The sequence below is a fragment of the Sinohyriopsis cumingii genome, chromosome 17, assembly GCF_028554795.1.
Source record: "Sinohyriopsis cumingii isolate HCF-2022 chromosome 17, ASM2855479v2, whole genome shotgun sequence".
NCBI lineage: Eukaryota > Metazoa > Mollusca > Bivalvia > Unionida > Unionidae > Sinohyriopsis > Sinohyriopsis cumingii.
The window spans coordinates 103,847,807-103,861,979 of NC_142977.1; the positions used below are offsets into that span (position 1 = coordinate 103,847,807).

The window sequence follows — 14,173 nt, forward strand, 5'->3', positions numbered from 1 at the left end:
TGTTAATTTTTTCCATTGAATTATGACACATAATGGAGTGTGACAGAATTATTGAATAGTTATATATGTATGCAATTTTTGCAATGGAATTACATATTTTATGGATTAATTTCAAGCCTAAACGGTACACTATCAGATGGCAAGTAAACAGTATTGATACTCTGTTCATGCTATATATTAGATGTTGAATTCAAATACATTGATCAGGGAAAAAATATTGAATATTGTAAATCTGTGTGCAGTTTTTCAATGGAATTACATGCATTATAGATGAACTGAATGCCACGACAGCATGATAGTAAACGGTGTTGATACCCTATTCATCATATACCGTAGACATGAATACACGTATATGTGTCAATGAGCTGTTCTCTCAAAAAAGTAAAATACTGTAAAATCCCGCATTAACGTGACCCTGATATTAACGCAATCCAATTTTGTGGACCCCAATTATCGCGTTATAGCTGGGTTCCGCTGTACTGAAATGTTTACTTTCTATAAGATTCATATATATGTATTTATTGCTATAGAATTCTTTAGAAGTAAAGGTTTGAAAGGAAACAAAACTAATTTATGGCAATTATGTTGTTCCCACTTGGCAACATAATGTATGTCACCAAAATAATTGTTGAATTTTCATTCTGTACATTGAAATGACTTTACATGCCAATTTATAGGAATATAATCAAACTTGTCTCGTGTGATACATTTTATGGTTTTGTACATGATCATCTTTTCTGACATAGATGTTTTGGAGAGTCTTGAAAGAGAAACGTCTTTAGATTTAGAAAATGCATGTTTTATAATCTAAAATGTTCTTTAATTCCATTCAGTAATGGTTGTATGTGAACCTTGAAAAAATTAATTTCATCTTGGAAAACCCTGGAAATAACCTGGAAATTTATCTTTGGAAAAGCGTGGGAACCATGTGATCATATTGTCAGCAAAGTCATCTACTTCTCTTCTTGCCTTCTTGAATTCTTCAAATGATTTTATTTTTTCCAATTCAATTTATTAAAAAAATTCCTGTGAATACCGGTGAAAAGGAACCAAAGTTAGCTTCCAAATATTGGCTGTCTTTGTATATTTAAAAATAAAAATAAGTGGCAAACTTAAAGAATTCTAAATTCGTCTCCGAGGTTTGCATGCTTTGCAATAAAATAACCTTTGTACTCATATCCTTTCAAAACAGAAAAACCAGCTTCAAAGAATCCAAAGTTGGGTTATGAGGTCAGCTTGCTTTGCAATAAAAATAGCCTCAGTCTTTGAAAATCCTGTTGGTAAGTTCAAAGAATGAGTTTATTGCTTCCTGCCAGTTGTGTTTATTCACCACCCAAGCTTCTATTTACTTGGAATCTGTAGTTATAATACAAATGGGCCTTTATGTCTGCGGGTAAAGAGTATACACAGTAACTTGCTTTAATGATTCATTTGTAACCCATGCTAGCGAAAAGATTGTCACTTGCACTCAAGTGAATGTATTGTCAAATAATGATTTTTATTTGCGAGATACTGTCATATAGTTGACCTGGATATAATTCAATCTCAGTTATTTTGCACCTAACACCGTGTTATTCGTGAACGGCAGTTGTCTTTAAAATATAAGTTGATTATTTCCCTCTTGTTTGCGAAAACATCTGCTTCTCTTCTTCCCTTCATGAATTTTTCAAATGATTTTATTTTCTCCAAATTTTCTGCGTGACGCTGGGTCATTGATGCCCATACATGAAGCACTATATTGTGTCACTTTAAAATTTGTTCCATTGCTTCAATTTATTTTCACAATTCTCGTGAATACTGGTGAAAAGGAACCAAAGTTAGCTTCCATATCTCGGCCATCTTTGTATATTAAAAAAAATCACACAAAAAAAATCAGCACCCTTGAAAGAATCCAAAATCAGCTTCCAGGGTCGGCTTGCTTTGCAATTAAATAACCTTTGTATTGATATCCTTTAAAAACAGAAAAACTGACTTCACGGTGTCCAAAGTCGGTTTCTGAGATCGACTTGCTTTGTAATAAAAATAACCTTTGTCTTTGATGCCCTGTCAGTATGATCAAAGAAAGAGTTTGCTGCTCGCTACCAGTTGTGTTTATTCACTAATTGGGCTTCCATTTGCTTGGCATCTGTAGTTATATAACAAAAGGGCCTTGATGTCTGTGGGTAAATAGTATGCACAGTAACTTGCTATAAATGATATATTTGTAACCCGTGCTAGAGAAAAGATATCACTTGCACTAAAGTGAATGCGTTGTCAGATAATGATTTTTATTTGCGAGATACTGTCATGTAGTTGACCTGGATATAATTCAGTCTTGGTTATGTTGCACCTAACACTGTGTCATGTGTGAATGACAGCTGTCTTCAAAATATCAGTTGATTATTTCTCTCATGTGCGATTTTGTTGGATCCTTTTTTCAGACGGATAGCATCTTCAAGCGTTTGAGCACAGTTGGTTTCTCAGTGTTCATGTTAATGAACGTGTCATGTGTTATTGGACATAAGCGATACACGCTTCAGTATGGAAGCCTATGCTACATATATGGAGATCGTGGATATATTTTATTCTTTAATACTCATGATGAAAAAAAGGAATAAATGATAACAATACAAGGTTAGTTTTTTTTAAAGCTGTACTGATTAATCTGCCATACTCATAATCGGGCCGATTATTAGAACAATCTGTATAATCGGTAGCGGCATAAATAATCAATGCTGATGTAAACAAATTTACAAAATATAAATTCAAGCATAACATTCATCTTGACATGGCTTGAATTTTAAATCAGAATTAAATAGTGGAAACTAAGGAATAAACATTTGATTTGAGGGTTATTTGAAAGACAATATATTCTTAAAAGTAAATACTTTTTAACAGACTTGCTGTAAACTATCACTGATTGTCTGCACACAACAAATTATCAATACCATTCATGCACTCATCCTAATCACAGCTCCAACCAGCCAATGAGGCCTCATGTGGCTGTTGAACTTCCAGCATACTGATTAGCAGATATCTAGGCAGATTAGATAGCTAGCAGATTTTCTGACTACTATGAAACTATGACTCATTATAGTTAATCTGTTATTTAGCCAGTCCTGCAATGCTGCTAATCAATGAATAGCAGTTGCACGCTGAAGCAGTTGAACGCTGACATATGAATATTATACAGCATTGATATTGGCATGCCAGCGCCATGGACATTACCCCTGGGTAATCCAGCTGCTGAGCTGCTTCAGCTCGTGACTCGCAGCGTGGTGCATACATCCATCTACGTGGAGAATATTTGGCAAGCAAACTGGACGAATTATGCGAGGAATACAACATTGCCCACAAGAAACTTGTCCAGAATGTCCAGACACGCTGGAATTCTAATACAATAAGTTGCTTTTGTTATGTGAACAAAAACAAGTCTTGGGGGCTTAGGCTACATTCTATGACCTCCCTAGTCTAACAGCCCAATAGTGGGTCTTGAATAACAATATTGTGGACACGTTAGGCCCATTCACGGACATTACCAAGGAAGTAAGTGATAGCCAAACATAAGTATCCGTCATTCTTCCTATGCTGAAAATGCTCTGAATGTTGCTGGCTCGAGAGCATGAAGTGAGTCAATGTATTTGGACAATGCGCCGTGATATGTTGACGTCACTGAACACATGCTTTTCTGACGTTGCCAGCAACAAGAAGATTATCTTGGCCACTATCTTGGATCCACAATTCGCCTATTCAGTGAAGAAGTACTTGTGACCAGATCCAAAGAATGGCGTAGAGGACAATGCATCATAGTTGCGTCAGCTAACAAGCAAGAGGAACCCCTGACCAAAAAAAAAGAAAAACTGAAACTAAAACAAATGCCACTGTACCATGAACGTCTTGTCTGTTTTTTTTTTTGTTGTCTATGGACTGTGACGAACCTGTCCGTATGGTCAACGAAACAACCCACGTAAATGATGCTGTTGACATGGTGCTTGAATTGTATCTGGCCAGCCCTCTGTTGCCACGAGAAGAAAACAGCTTGTGGAACTCTCACAGGTTTTATTTCCATACTTGGCCAAATTAGCTACATGCTATTTGTCTGCATCAGCTTCAAGCGTTCCGAGCAAGCAGCTGTTTAGTGGCGCTGGCCAGATTTTTTGGGATTTTTGTGGATCATCACTTGGCGAGAAGGGAGAAATATTAATGTTGCTCAAATACAACCTACCTCAACTAGGCTTTCAGTATTAGCAGCAGCCAGTGTTCAGTGACGTCTAACATTAGTCTTAAAGCATGTGTATTGTTAATTTTAATTATTATTGGGCTATCGCTATTAACATTTTCTTATTTCATTAATTGTTGTTTATGCAAAACAGTCAAAACTGTCTTTATAGTCAGTATGATCATTTACTCAGAGACAAAAGTCAGTGGCTTAATTAAAAGAAGACATACAGAAATTAACTCTATAAAAAATGTGTGTAACACGGTCACACCAACTTAGACGACAGCTTGATGATTGGGATGTAATAACTGTAGCATCAGGGAAAAAACAACAAACATCACAAGCCTTTAACACTATCAATTTAATCCCAGAAATGATTATCACTTGCTGGTTAATAGTGACCTTATTCACCCTCAGGCAATACCGATTAAAGACAGAACAATATACATGACCACTACCTTAGTTTCGGCACTACAGTGGCAATATACGACATGTATATTAGCCTGGTTTACATATTGTACCATCTCTTACTATATACAAACCGGTAGCCAGACTCCATTTTTTTGGAGGAGGTTTGTTCTTTTCACATTGTCTTTTATCAGAACGATCTTTACTCTTTGTTGTTACATTTATTACATAAAGGTAAGTGGTGTCTGTCTTTGTTCTCGCGATTTAGTCATTCATAGGGATATTGGGTTTTACTCATGCATATAGGTGCTAGCAACGAAAAGTTCAGGAACTAGGCTAAGTGTTGGAATAATCAACACGTACTTCAGTCTGGTTTACAATAGAAAATATCAACACTATAAGCATACATAATAGTATTTCAGATATCGGTAGCTAGCCTATTTTTTTTTTGGGTGGATTAGGGGTTGTGTTTTTCATTAGAACGGTGTAAACAGGCATTGTTACAATGATTAAATAAGGTTGACGGACTTTATCCCCATTTTTGCGATGCAGTCATTCATAGCAGTTCCAAAATGCATCTTTAGCCAAGACACCGTGGTTGCCGGTCTTGTTCAACAGGTGGTTGCCCATCACAGAGTGTTTATATAATAAAATCAATCCGTGCATTATGATTGTGGTCAGAAATAATATATGGTCATTCATAGCAGAGGTTGCTCATAACAGGTTTTACTGTATATACTGATGATACTTCACCATCATTTCTTGTTGATGAATCCAACACGGGAATGGATGGATTTTAGGTCATGGCAGCAGTAAAGTCTATATGATTTTGTCTCCATCAGAATGATCTCCTCTGTCTTTAATCAATTCAAGCTACATGGTCATTCCCTTGGTAGATGTAGATGTAGATGATGATGAAGAAGACAGTTTGCCACAGTTGTTAAAAATACCAAAAATCACCAGACATCTCTTGGAGCATTTGCGATCCAGGTAACACAAGAGCTATCTTGTGATGAGTTGGCTGCATGCAACATTCTCCCCTCACTGGTAGAAAGCTACATACAGAATATATTCTCCTTATGTACCTTGACTATATATTGATAAAATCTTTAACACCTCATCAATGTTAGGAATGTCATGCTCTCTACATCTGCCAAATTTTTAGTTGAGCTGTAAAAGCTAACATTCAATGCTGTTTTCCTATGCACTCATCTTTTGGTTCACGACTTCTGGCAATGTGTCAAACTGAGGAAGTTGGAAGGAAAGGTATAAATGAGTCACTCTTTAACTTAAATGCATTATACTATCTTGGCATGACTCTGTTAGTGAATGTATATGAGATGGGGCAATTTTTGCTAGCGGATTGGCAGTGGCAGTACTTGGCAATGACTGCTTTTTCTTTTCTCCAGGCCAAGCAAATTAAAAGCAGGCATATGCCCTATTTTCACAGGGAGGAGAGAGAGAGGAACACGGTTTCTCCTTTCCAAACCTTCTGTAGTCGATGATTCATGGTCACCAACAACCTCAGCAACCCACCTGGGGCACCAGACTACTCCATTTTCATCAGATTTGGACCAACTACATGTATTCTTGCAGAATGATAGGTGTCTTTGGATTCCATTATCTGAACCCTCCACTTCCATCATCCTACCTTCATAAAGGAGCTCTTAAGTGATCCCATGATGATATATGTTTTTCCACAAGAAAATCAAGTTTTTCTGCTTAAAAAGGTGGTGTTGATGGTACGAAAATTACACATACAGGCTTCTACTCTAGAGCATTTCTGGTTACTAACTCCAGTGACTATTGAGACCTGTGATACAGATGTGATGAGTACACAATCAGTGTTGACATGTCCGACACTTACTTTCATATGCCGATTCATATGGTACCAGTCTAGCACTTGGGTCTTCACTGAGAGTTTATGACATGAGACACAGAGATGCTGTTGTTCCTGCACAACACACCAAAAACACATTTGATAAGTTTGGATTTTGGTTCACAACATAAACAAACTTTCTGTCATCATTTGTAGTTCTGGATTGAAAATCAATGTATGGCACTTGGACCTTATCCCGTGTCAACATTTTGTCGATCAAGATATAAAACTCTTAACAATATGGTGTTTTTCTGCCAGACACATTAAAAATATAGCTCATGTATCAGAGAAAACATCAAACAAGACATTATTTAGGCAGGAAGTTTCTTACAGCTCCTCAGCCTAGGGGTAGACCTATTACAGGATGTTTCTTACAGCTCCTCAGCCTAGGGGTAGACCTATTACAGGATGTTTCTTACAGATCCTCAGCCTAGGGGTAGACCTATTACAGGATGTTTCTTACAGCTCCTCAGCCTAGGTGTATACCTATTACAGGAAGTTTCTTATAGCTCCTCAGCCTAGGTGTATACCTATTACATGATGTTTCTTACAGCTCCTCAACCTAGGGGTAGACCTATTACAGGAAGTTTCCTACAGCTCCTCAGCCTAGGGGTAGACCTATTACAGGAAGTTTCCTACAGCTCCTCAGCCTAGGGGTAGACCTATTACAGGATGTTTCCTACAGCTCCTCAGCCTAGGTATAGACCTATTACATGATGTTTCTTATAGCTCCTCAGCCTAGGGGTAGACCTATTACAGGATGTTTCTTACAGCTCCTCAGCCTAAGGGTAGACCTATTACAGGATGTTTCTTACAGCTCCCCAGCCTGGGGGTAGACCTATTACAGGATGTTTCTTACAGCTCCCCAGCCATGGGGTATACCTATTACAGGATGTTTCTTATAGCTCCTTAGCCTAGGGGTAGACCTATTACAGGATGCTTCTTACAGCTCCTCAGCCTAGGGGTAGACCTATTACAGGATGTTTCTTACAGCTCCTCAGCCTAGGGGTAGACCTATTACAGGAAGTTTCCTACAGCTCCTCGGCCTAGGGGTAGACCTATTACAGGATGTTTCTTATAGCTCCTCAGCATATGTGTATACCTATTGCAGGATGTTTCTTACAGCTCCTCAGCCTAGGTGTATGCCTATTACTGTGTCACTTTGTACCGGTGATGGATCCTTCAAGAGAGAGCACCTCATATCAGCCTCTTGGAAATGAAAGCCGTTCTCAATTCCTTCCACATTTGGGTAGAACATATCCATAGAAACACAGTTGTGATAATGTTGGGCAATTCACTTGGGATGACATACCTCAGTAAGTGGGAAACAGACCTCTGCAAGTGGGAAACAGTCACCAGACCTTTGTTAAATGGTAGGGGAATAACTTAATGGATACTCAAAATATCGGGTAATATTTACATATGATACGTCCCTGACTGGCTTAGTATACTGGCTAACATGGAAGACAACTGCATCATACCATTGTCCCCTCCAGAAATGTTCCATTGGGGCTGAGCCCTTTGAGGCCTTAATATGCTTGACATTTCTTATCTTTCCATGAAGGGGCCCCGAGTGGTCTAAAGTGCTCACCATTCTGGATCACTGCCATCTCACCTCTGTCTGTGTGGGTTCGAGTTTCATGCTCAGCTAATGTAGTTATGTGGGAAAGCCTGCCAGTAGCTTCTTGTGGATCGGTGGTTCTTACCTGGGTTTTCCAGGGTTCTTCCTCCACCAGTTATATTGGCCGCCACGTATGGCCTATCTTGTGCTGAAAAATGGCGTTAAACCCTAGAACAACAACAACAAAAATCAGCTTCACCACTGATGCCTTTAAGTGTCATCCTGCTTAAAAAGGAGTTTGGAGCTTTTATTGTGGAGAGGATCGTAATAGCTTTTATTGTGGAGAGGATCGTAACAGCTTTTATTGTGGAGAGGATCGTAACAGCTTTTATTGTGGAGAGGATCGTAACAGCTTTTATTGTGGAGAGGATCATAATAGCTTTTATTGTGGATAGGATCGTAACAGCTTTTATTGTGGAGAGGATCGTAACAGCTTTTATTGTGGAGAAGATCGTAACAGCTGATGATCCTTCTCATTGAGGCCATATTAGGTGAAATTGTGTATTTTCAATAACTAGTGTCACTTCATTGACGTCACAACACTCATTCCTTGGTGGCATACTTCTTTCTCTTTCAGTTAGCACGACTCCTTATATGTCTATAGCCAAATCCCATCATAGATGATGTAGGGCACACAAGTGAATGAGTCATGCTAACTTTGCAAACATCACACTGAAAATCAAGCAAATGTAGCAAAACTTATACATCATATTTGCAACTCCTACTTTGTTAAATCTCCCCATTAAAACTCTCTCATTATAATGTGGTCATTGTAGTCCGTAACCACTGACCATGTTATGTAGAGAACGTTATAGTATGATGTATTCTAGGACAGACAAGTTAATATGTCTTCCATGTACTCTTTTTTTACAAACTTACAATTCTAAACCAAAATTAATCCTTTTACATTATTTTCATTATAATTTAATTATAAGTTAATGAAAATAATTAATGTTAATTCTTGTTAAGATATTAAATTTATTTCCTTTTGTTAGTAGCATTGGCTTTAAGGATTTTATAGTTCCTAGAAACCACAAATTTAAGCAGTCATCCTTGGGATAAAATGGTAGGTCCATGTTGCATGCTAAAGATATACACAAATTTAAGCACTGCAGAAATACTTTTTTATGCTGAAAAGATGAGCAGCTACACTTATCAAAGGAAATAAAATGTAATTAAGTTATATTTTATGAAGTTAATTTCTCCAACATTTCCTGTGTAAAGATAAAATTGTAAGATTACATATACCCCTCCATGTTTTCAAGAGAGGTAATTAAGCAGGTAAGATTGTAATTTATTAAACCCCTAACTTTGTTTCATGTTTTTTGCAGGTAGAAGATTTATTTTACAATATTGCCACAAGAAGAAAAGCCCTAAAGAGTCCAGCTGAGGAGCATGCTCGGATTGCTGAGGTTGTCAGCAGGTAATGTATGACCACACAAAATGGAGTAATCATGTTATACTTACGTTAGTGTAGAGAGCAGTTGAGTGTAGTTTAGTAACTTATGCTGGCATCACAACACCCAGAAGGTGTAAATTGCACTCAACTCCACAGACATGAGTGGAATTTACCTGGCCAGTTTATGGATTTACTTTGCAGCTGCTAGTAACTCCTGGGGTTGAAAATCAGTTTCAGGCTACTGTCCAAAAGGACCATGTAGGTAGGACCTGGATATTACAGTGTAGTGGGGTGTAAAAAATAAAGTGGCAGCTACATAGACACAAGTGCCTCAGTTAACAGTTGCTATGTTAAACTTCTCTAAATCAATTTTAACCAAGCTTGATAGCATCTTTGCATAAAGGCCATTCCAGGTGAGAACCGATTTTGTGATTTGCCATCATATATATATATATATATATATATATATATATATATATATATATATATATATATATATATATATATATATATATATATATATTTATATATATGTACACATACATACATACAGTGTGACCCTGCTATAACACGGTAGTTGGGAGCCATAAAACCCGACTGCGTTATATACTGAACCATGTTATATGCAACCAAGTCAGTTAGGTGAAGAAAATGTACCCCCTGCCAAAAAAAATAATTGTGGGTGTGTGTGTGGGTAATGTGGGCAGTAAAATACGTGCTTCGTTGGCACAGTTACCATCTTGAATTGATGCATATTAAATGAGAAATATACCTGTAATGAAAACAGAAGACATAATATAATAGTTTATTTAGAGAACCATGAATTGGTACATAAATGTGAATCTTGTTTATATATAGATGTCTAATGTATAGTATGAATAGTGTATTAACACCGTGTACTCACCTGCGAACCTCAACATATACATTGAATCCACAATACAAATGATTACATCGAAAATATGCACACACAGTTTTAAAATATTCATTATTTTGTAATGGGTCATATTGGTCTGAATTCACTGGAAAAACATAGCACAATCACATAATGAATGATGAAGCACATTTACTTTAAAGTACATTCTAAGTCAGTAAAAGTTAGTTTGCATTTTAAGCCAACTTTTACCTAACAAAAAGGAAACTTTCACAGCACAGTTAACGTGTTTCACATTGGAAAATGTAAAAGTCCATCAGATTCCATCACTTTTATTTAAGTTTGGTATTTCCTTTGAAAAAAAGTTCTTTGCTTTATTGAAAGATTGTAGTCAGCTTTCTTTGATGAAGGGTGCATGCGCTATTGAAGTCACCGCTAAAGGAGATCTTTGGAGAACCAAACGAATGCCCATTTCTTATTGTGGTGGCAACATCAAATAATTGTATTGCATGACTGAGACTGGTATTTTTTCCATTTGCTGAGTATGTTTTGATAATAATAATAATAATGAGGATTTTGTATAGAGCCTAATCTTTAGAAGTTCTAAGCGCTTTGCAACATTAGACAACACGTATAAGATAAATAAAAAAAACATAATAATATTATTACAAAAACAAACACCATGAAATTAGAAAAAACATTAAAATATAAAAAAACATGCTGAGAATATTTCAGGTAGGAAACATTATTAGGTCTTTAAGTTTGTTCTTGCAGTCGAAATAAGTGAGTTTTGAGAGCCCTCTTGAATGTGATCACTGTGTCTTTGTGTCTAAGTTCAGTGAGCAATTCATTCCATGTTGCTGGGCCCTGGTATGCAAAAGAACGCTGTCCATATGACTACGTTTTCATAGTGGGAATAATGAGTATACGATTGTCAGAAGAGGAGTGTAAGTATCTTGCTAGTGTGTACACACGGGTGAGGTCGGATAGGTATGTTGGACTAGAGTCTGACAGTGAAACGTAGCACAGAGAACAAATTTTGTGTTTGATTCTGGATCGATTGGATAGCCAGTGTAGGGTACAGAGCAGCGGGTAGGTGTGCTCTGGTCATGGTACTCTACGTATGGTCTGAAGTTTCTGGAGCAGATATTGAGATGAACCAGACAGAACGGAGTTACAATAGTCCAGTCTTGAAAGTACTAATGAACACACAAGTGTTTTAGTGGCATCAACTGAAAGATATTTGCGAATTGAGCTGATGCGTCTCAGCTCAAGATATGCAGCCTTGCATATGTTCATGACATGTTGGTGCAATGTGAGAGTACTGTCCAGAGTAACACCTAGGTTTTGTAATGATTGTGCGAACTTAATGTTGGTGTTGCTGATATTTATTGGTTGAGGTAAAGGATGTGAATGAGAAAGTCTTTTTGTTGTGATCAGAATGGCCTCAGTTTTATCATCATTCATCTGCAGCTTGTTACCTGTCATCCATGATTTCACATCAGAAATGCACCTCTCCACACCTTGGATGGTAGCATCAACTTCATTTGGGTGGCTAGATTTGTATATTTGGGTGTCATCAGCGTACAATTGGTGAGACACTGGATGATGATCTATGACACTTGAGATCGATCAAGTATACAGAATGAAGAGAACAGGTCCAAGAACAGACCCCCGTGGAACACCACAACATAGATCAACTGGGCTGGAGTGTATTCCATTTGCAGATACAATTTGTGTCCTGTTGACCAAGTAGGACTTGAACCACAGTAAGGCTGTATCATGAATGCTGCCAAATGCTGCAAACAAATCAAGAAGGGTGAGGACTGTAATCTTTCCACTATCCAATGCAGAGAGAATGTCATTAACTACTTATAGAAGAGTAGTTTCAGTACTGTGTCAAGGGCGAAATGCAGATTGTACATTGCTACAATGACTGTTTGAATTTAGATGAGATACAAGCTGGAATAGAACAACCTTTTCTAACAGTCGGTGCTTCAAAAGTAATGTTTCCTTTGAAATTTCAGCAAACTATTTTATCTGGGTACATTTATAAAAAGGAATCGGCCGTCATTTATACTATTCTAGTTACTGTCCGTCCATGCCTACTGAATAAGCCAATAAGTGAGATGTATTTTTTTAACATTTCTTTTTTACATTTGTGATATGATAGCAGCGTGATGCTGCCTTCCACGCATGCATCTGAAAATTAACAAAGGGTCAACAGATGATAGAGACGCAGGTGTTCTAATTACAGGGATTATTACAGAAAACGTGAGAGTTCTGAAGGATTTTATTCTGAGTGAAATGAAGAGGAATTTTACTTACCATCCACATACAAATGTCAGTCTTTGTAAATATATTAATTACTAGCGAGCAGCCGAAAATCCGATGAAAGATAGATTATGAGACAATGCCTCGTCCGGTTGATCTCCATTACTAGAAATGTCAACAACAAAAAAGCGGATATTTCACAACATACAGAACTCATGCTAGATGTCAGTATAAGCGGATTATGATATAACAATGCACTGTTTACCTGGTTTGTCAGTATGGACAAAGAATTTGTTTATTTACAATAGATAAATTTCAGTGCATTTTATATCCAGTTTGCAGCTTCCTTTCATGGGGCCTCTGAATTTCTGCACTCAAAACCAATGGTTGTATATAAAAGTTTAAACAGACAACAATGTCACCAAGAAATAAAAAAAGCCACATGGTATGTTTTGCAGCTAATAAGGAAAAACAATCCAAGTTTGCGACATTGGCAAAGACCTATGCAGTCCCGAAATAAACTTTTTATGTGTTTTTTTCTTCTTTTTCTTACTTTTAAGAAGAAAAAAAAACCTTTTTTATGTATGAGAAAAATACGTATAAAATTTCAAGGGGCCAAGCCATGATCGTCTTGTATTATTCATGCGCGATCTCTTCCCCAAAATGATAAGCAACCTTTTAGGTTTTTTTTCATACTTTTTAAGAGTTTTTTTGTGCACAAGAAAAATACATATATATATATATGAAATTTCGGGAGGCACGCCATGACTGCGTTATATCGAATTCGTGTTATAATGGAGTATGCTATAGCGGGGTCATATTAGCTGATTTTGTCCATGATTGCAGCTTTGTACTTATAGATAATGTCATTTTGTTGTAAACATGTTTGTTTGAAAATTCTGTGGACTACCTGATTTCTGATTAGTTGGCTGCAAACAGTTAAGTGATCTGACCTTATTTATAAGTTAGGCTGTTCTGGAAATGAACTTATGATCCTCCTTCTGGTTCTGTTATTGTGTTAGCTTTTTTTAAATAAAGGTTGTTTACCTAAGAATTACTCATTCCTATCTTAAACATCTGTAGTGAAATTAAGACTTTTAGTTGTGTACAAGTATTATTTGAGAGGATTAATTTATTTCAGTTATTCATTGGAATTACAAACTGCTCATTGACTAAGATAAAATGAATATTTTGGGATTATTTTGTATTCATTTAAAGACATTCTGGATTATCATTGTAAAACAGCAAGACTACTGGCACATTAGCAAATTCAGGATTGGAATTGATTCAGAACACCACTTAAACTCATTCGGAATAATCTTTTCTTTTGGACATGTGATAGAACTTGTACAGTTAAATGGGATTTAATTCACAGTACTTCTATTCACCAGTCAAATTACAGCTTTTATACTGCTGAGGTGAAAAGCTTCATTTGGAACATAACACTGCTTACAGTAGCTTACACTAACACAAAATTCAATGCCTTAGCTGATAGGCTTTCAAAGTAAGTGGAACAAGGATTC

General features: G+C 36.8%; 1 protein-coding gene across 3 annotated transcripts in view; it reads left to right on the forward strand.

Annotated features, from left to right (window-relative positions):
* The window catches only part of LOC149779592 (DNA mismatch repair protein Mlh1-like), a 302,826-nt gene that overhangs the window by 43,657 nt on the left and 244,996 nt on the right, over positions 1–14,173 (forward strand). For all 3 annotated transcript variants that reach the window (XM_089940364.1, XM_089940363.1, XM_089940362.1), the window contains exon 6: positions 9,438–9,529. In XM_089940364.1, coding sequence (XP_089796490.1) covers positions 9,438–9,529 — 92 coding nt within the window. The remainder of the gene's footprint in view (positions 1–9,437; positions 9,530–14,173) is intronic.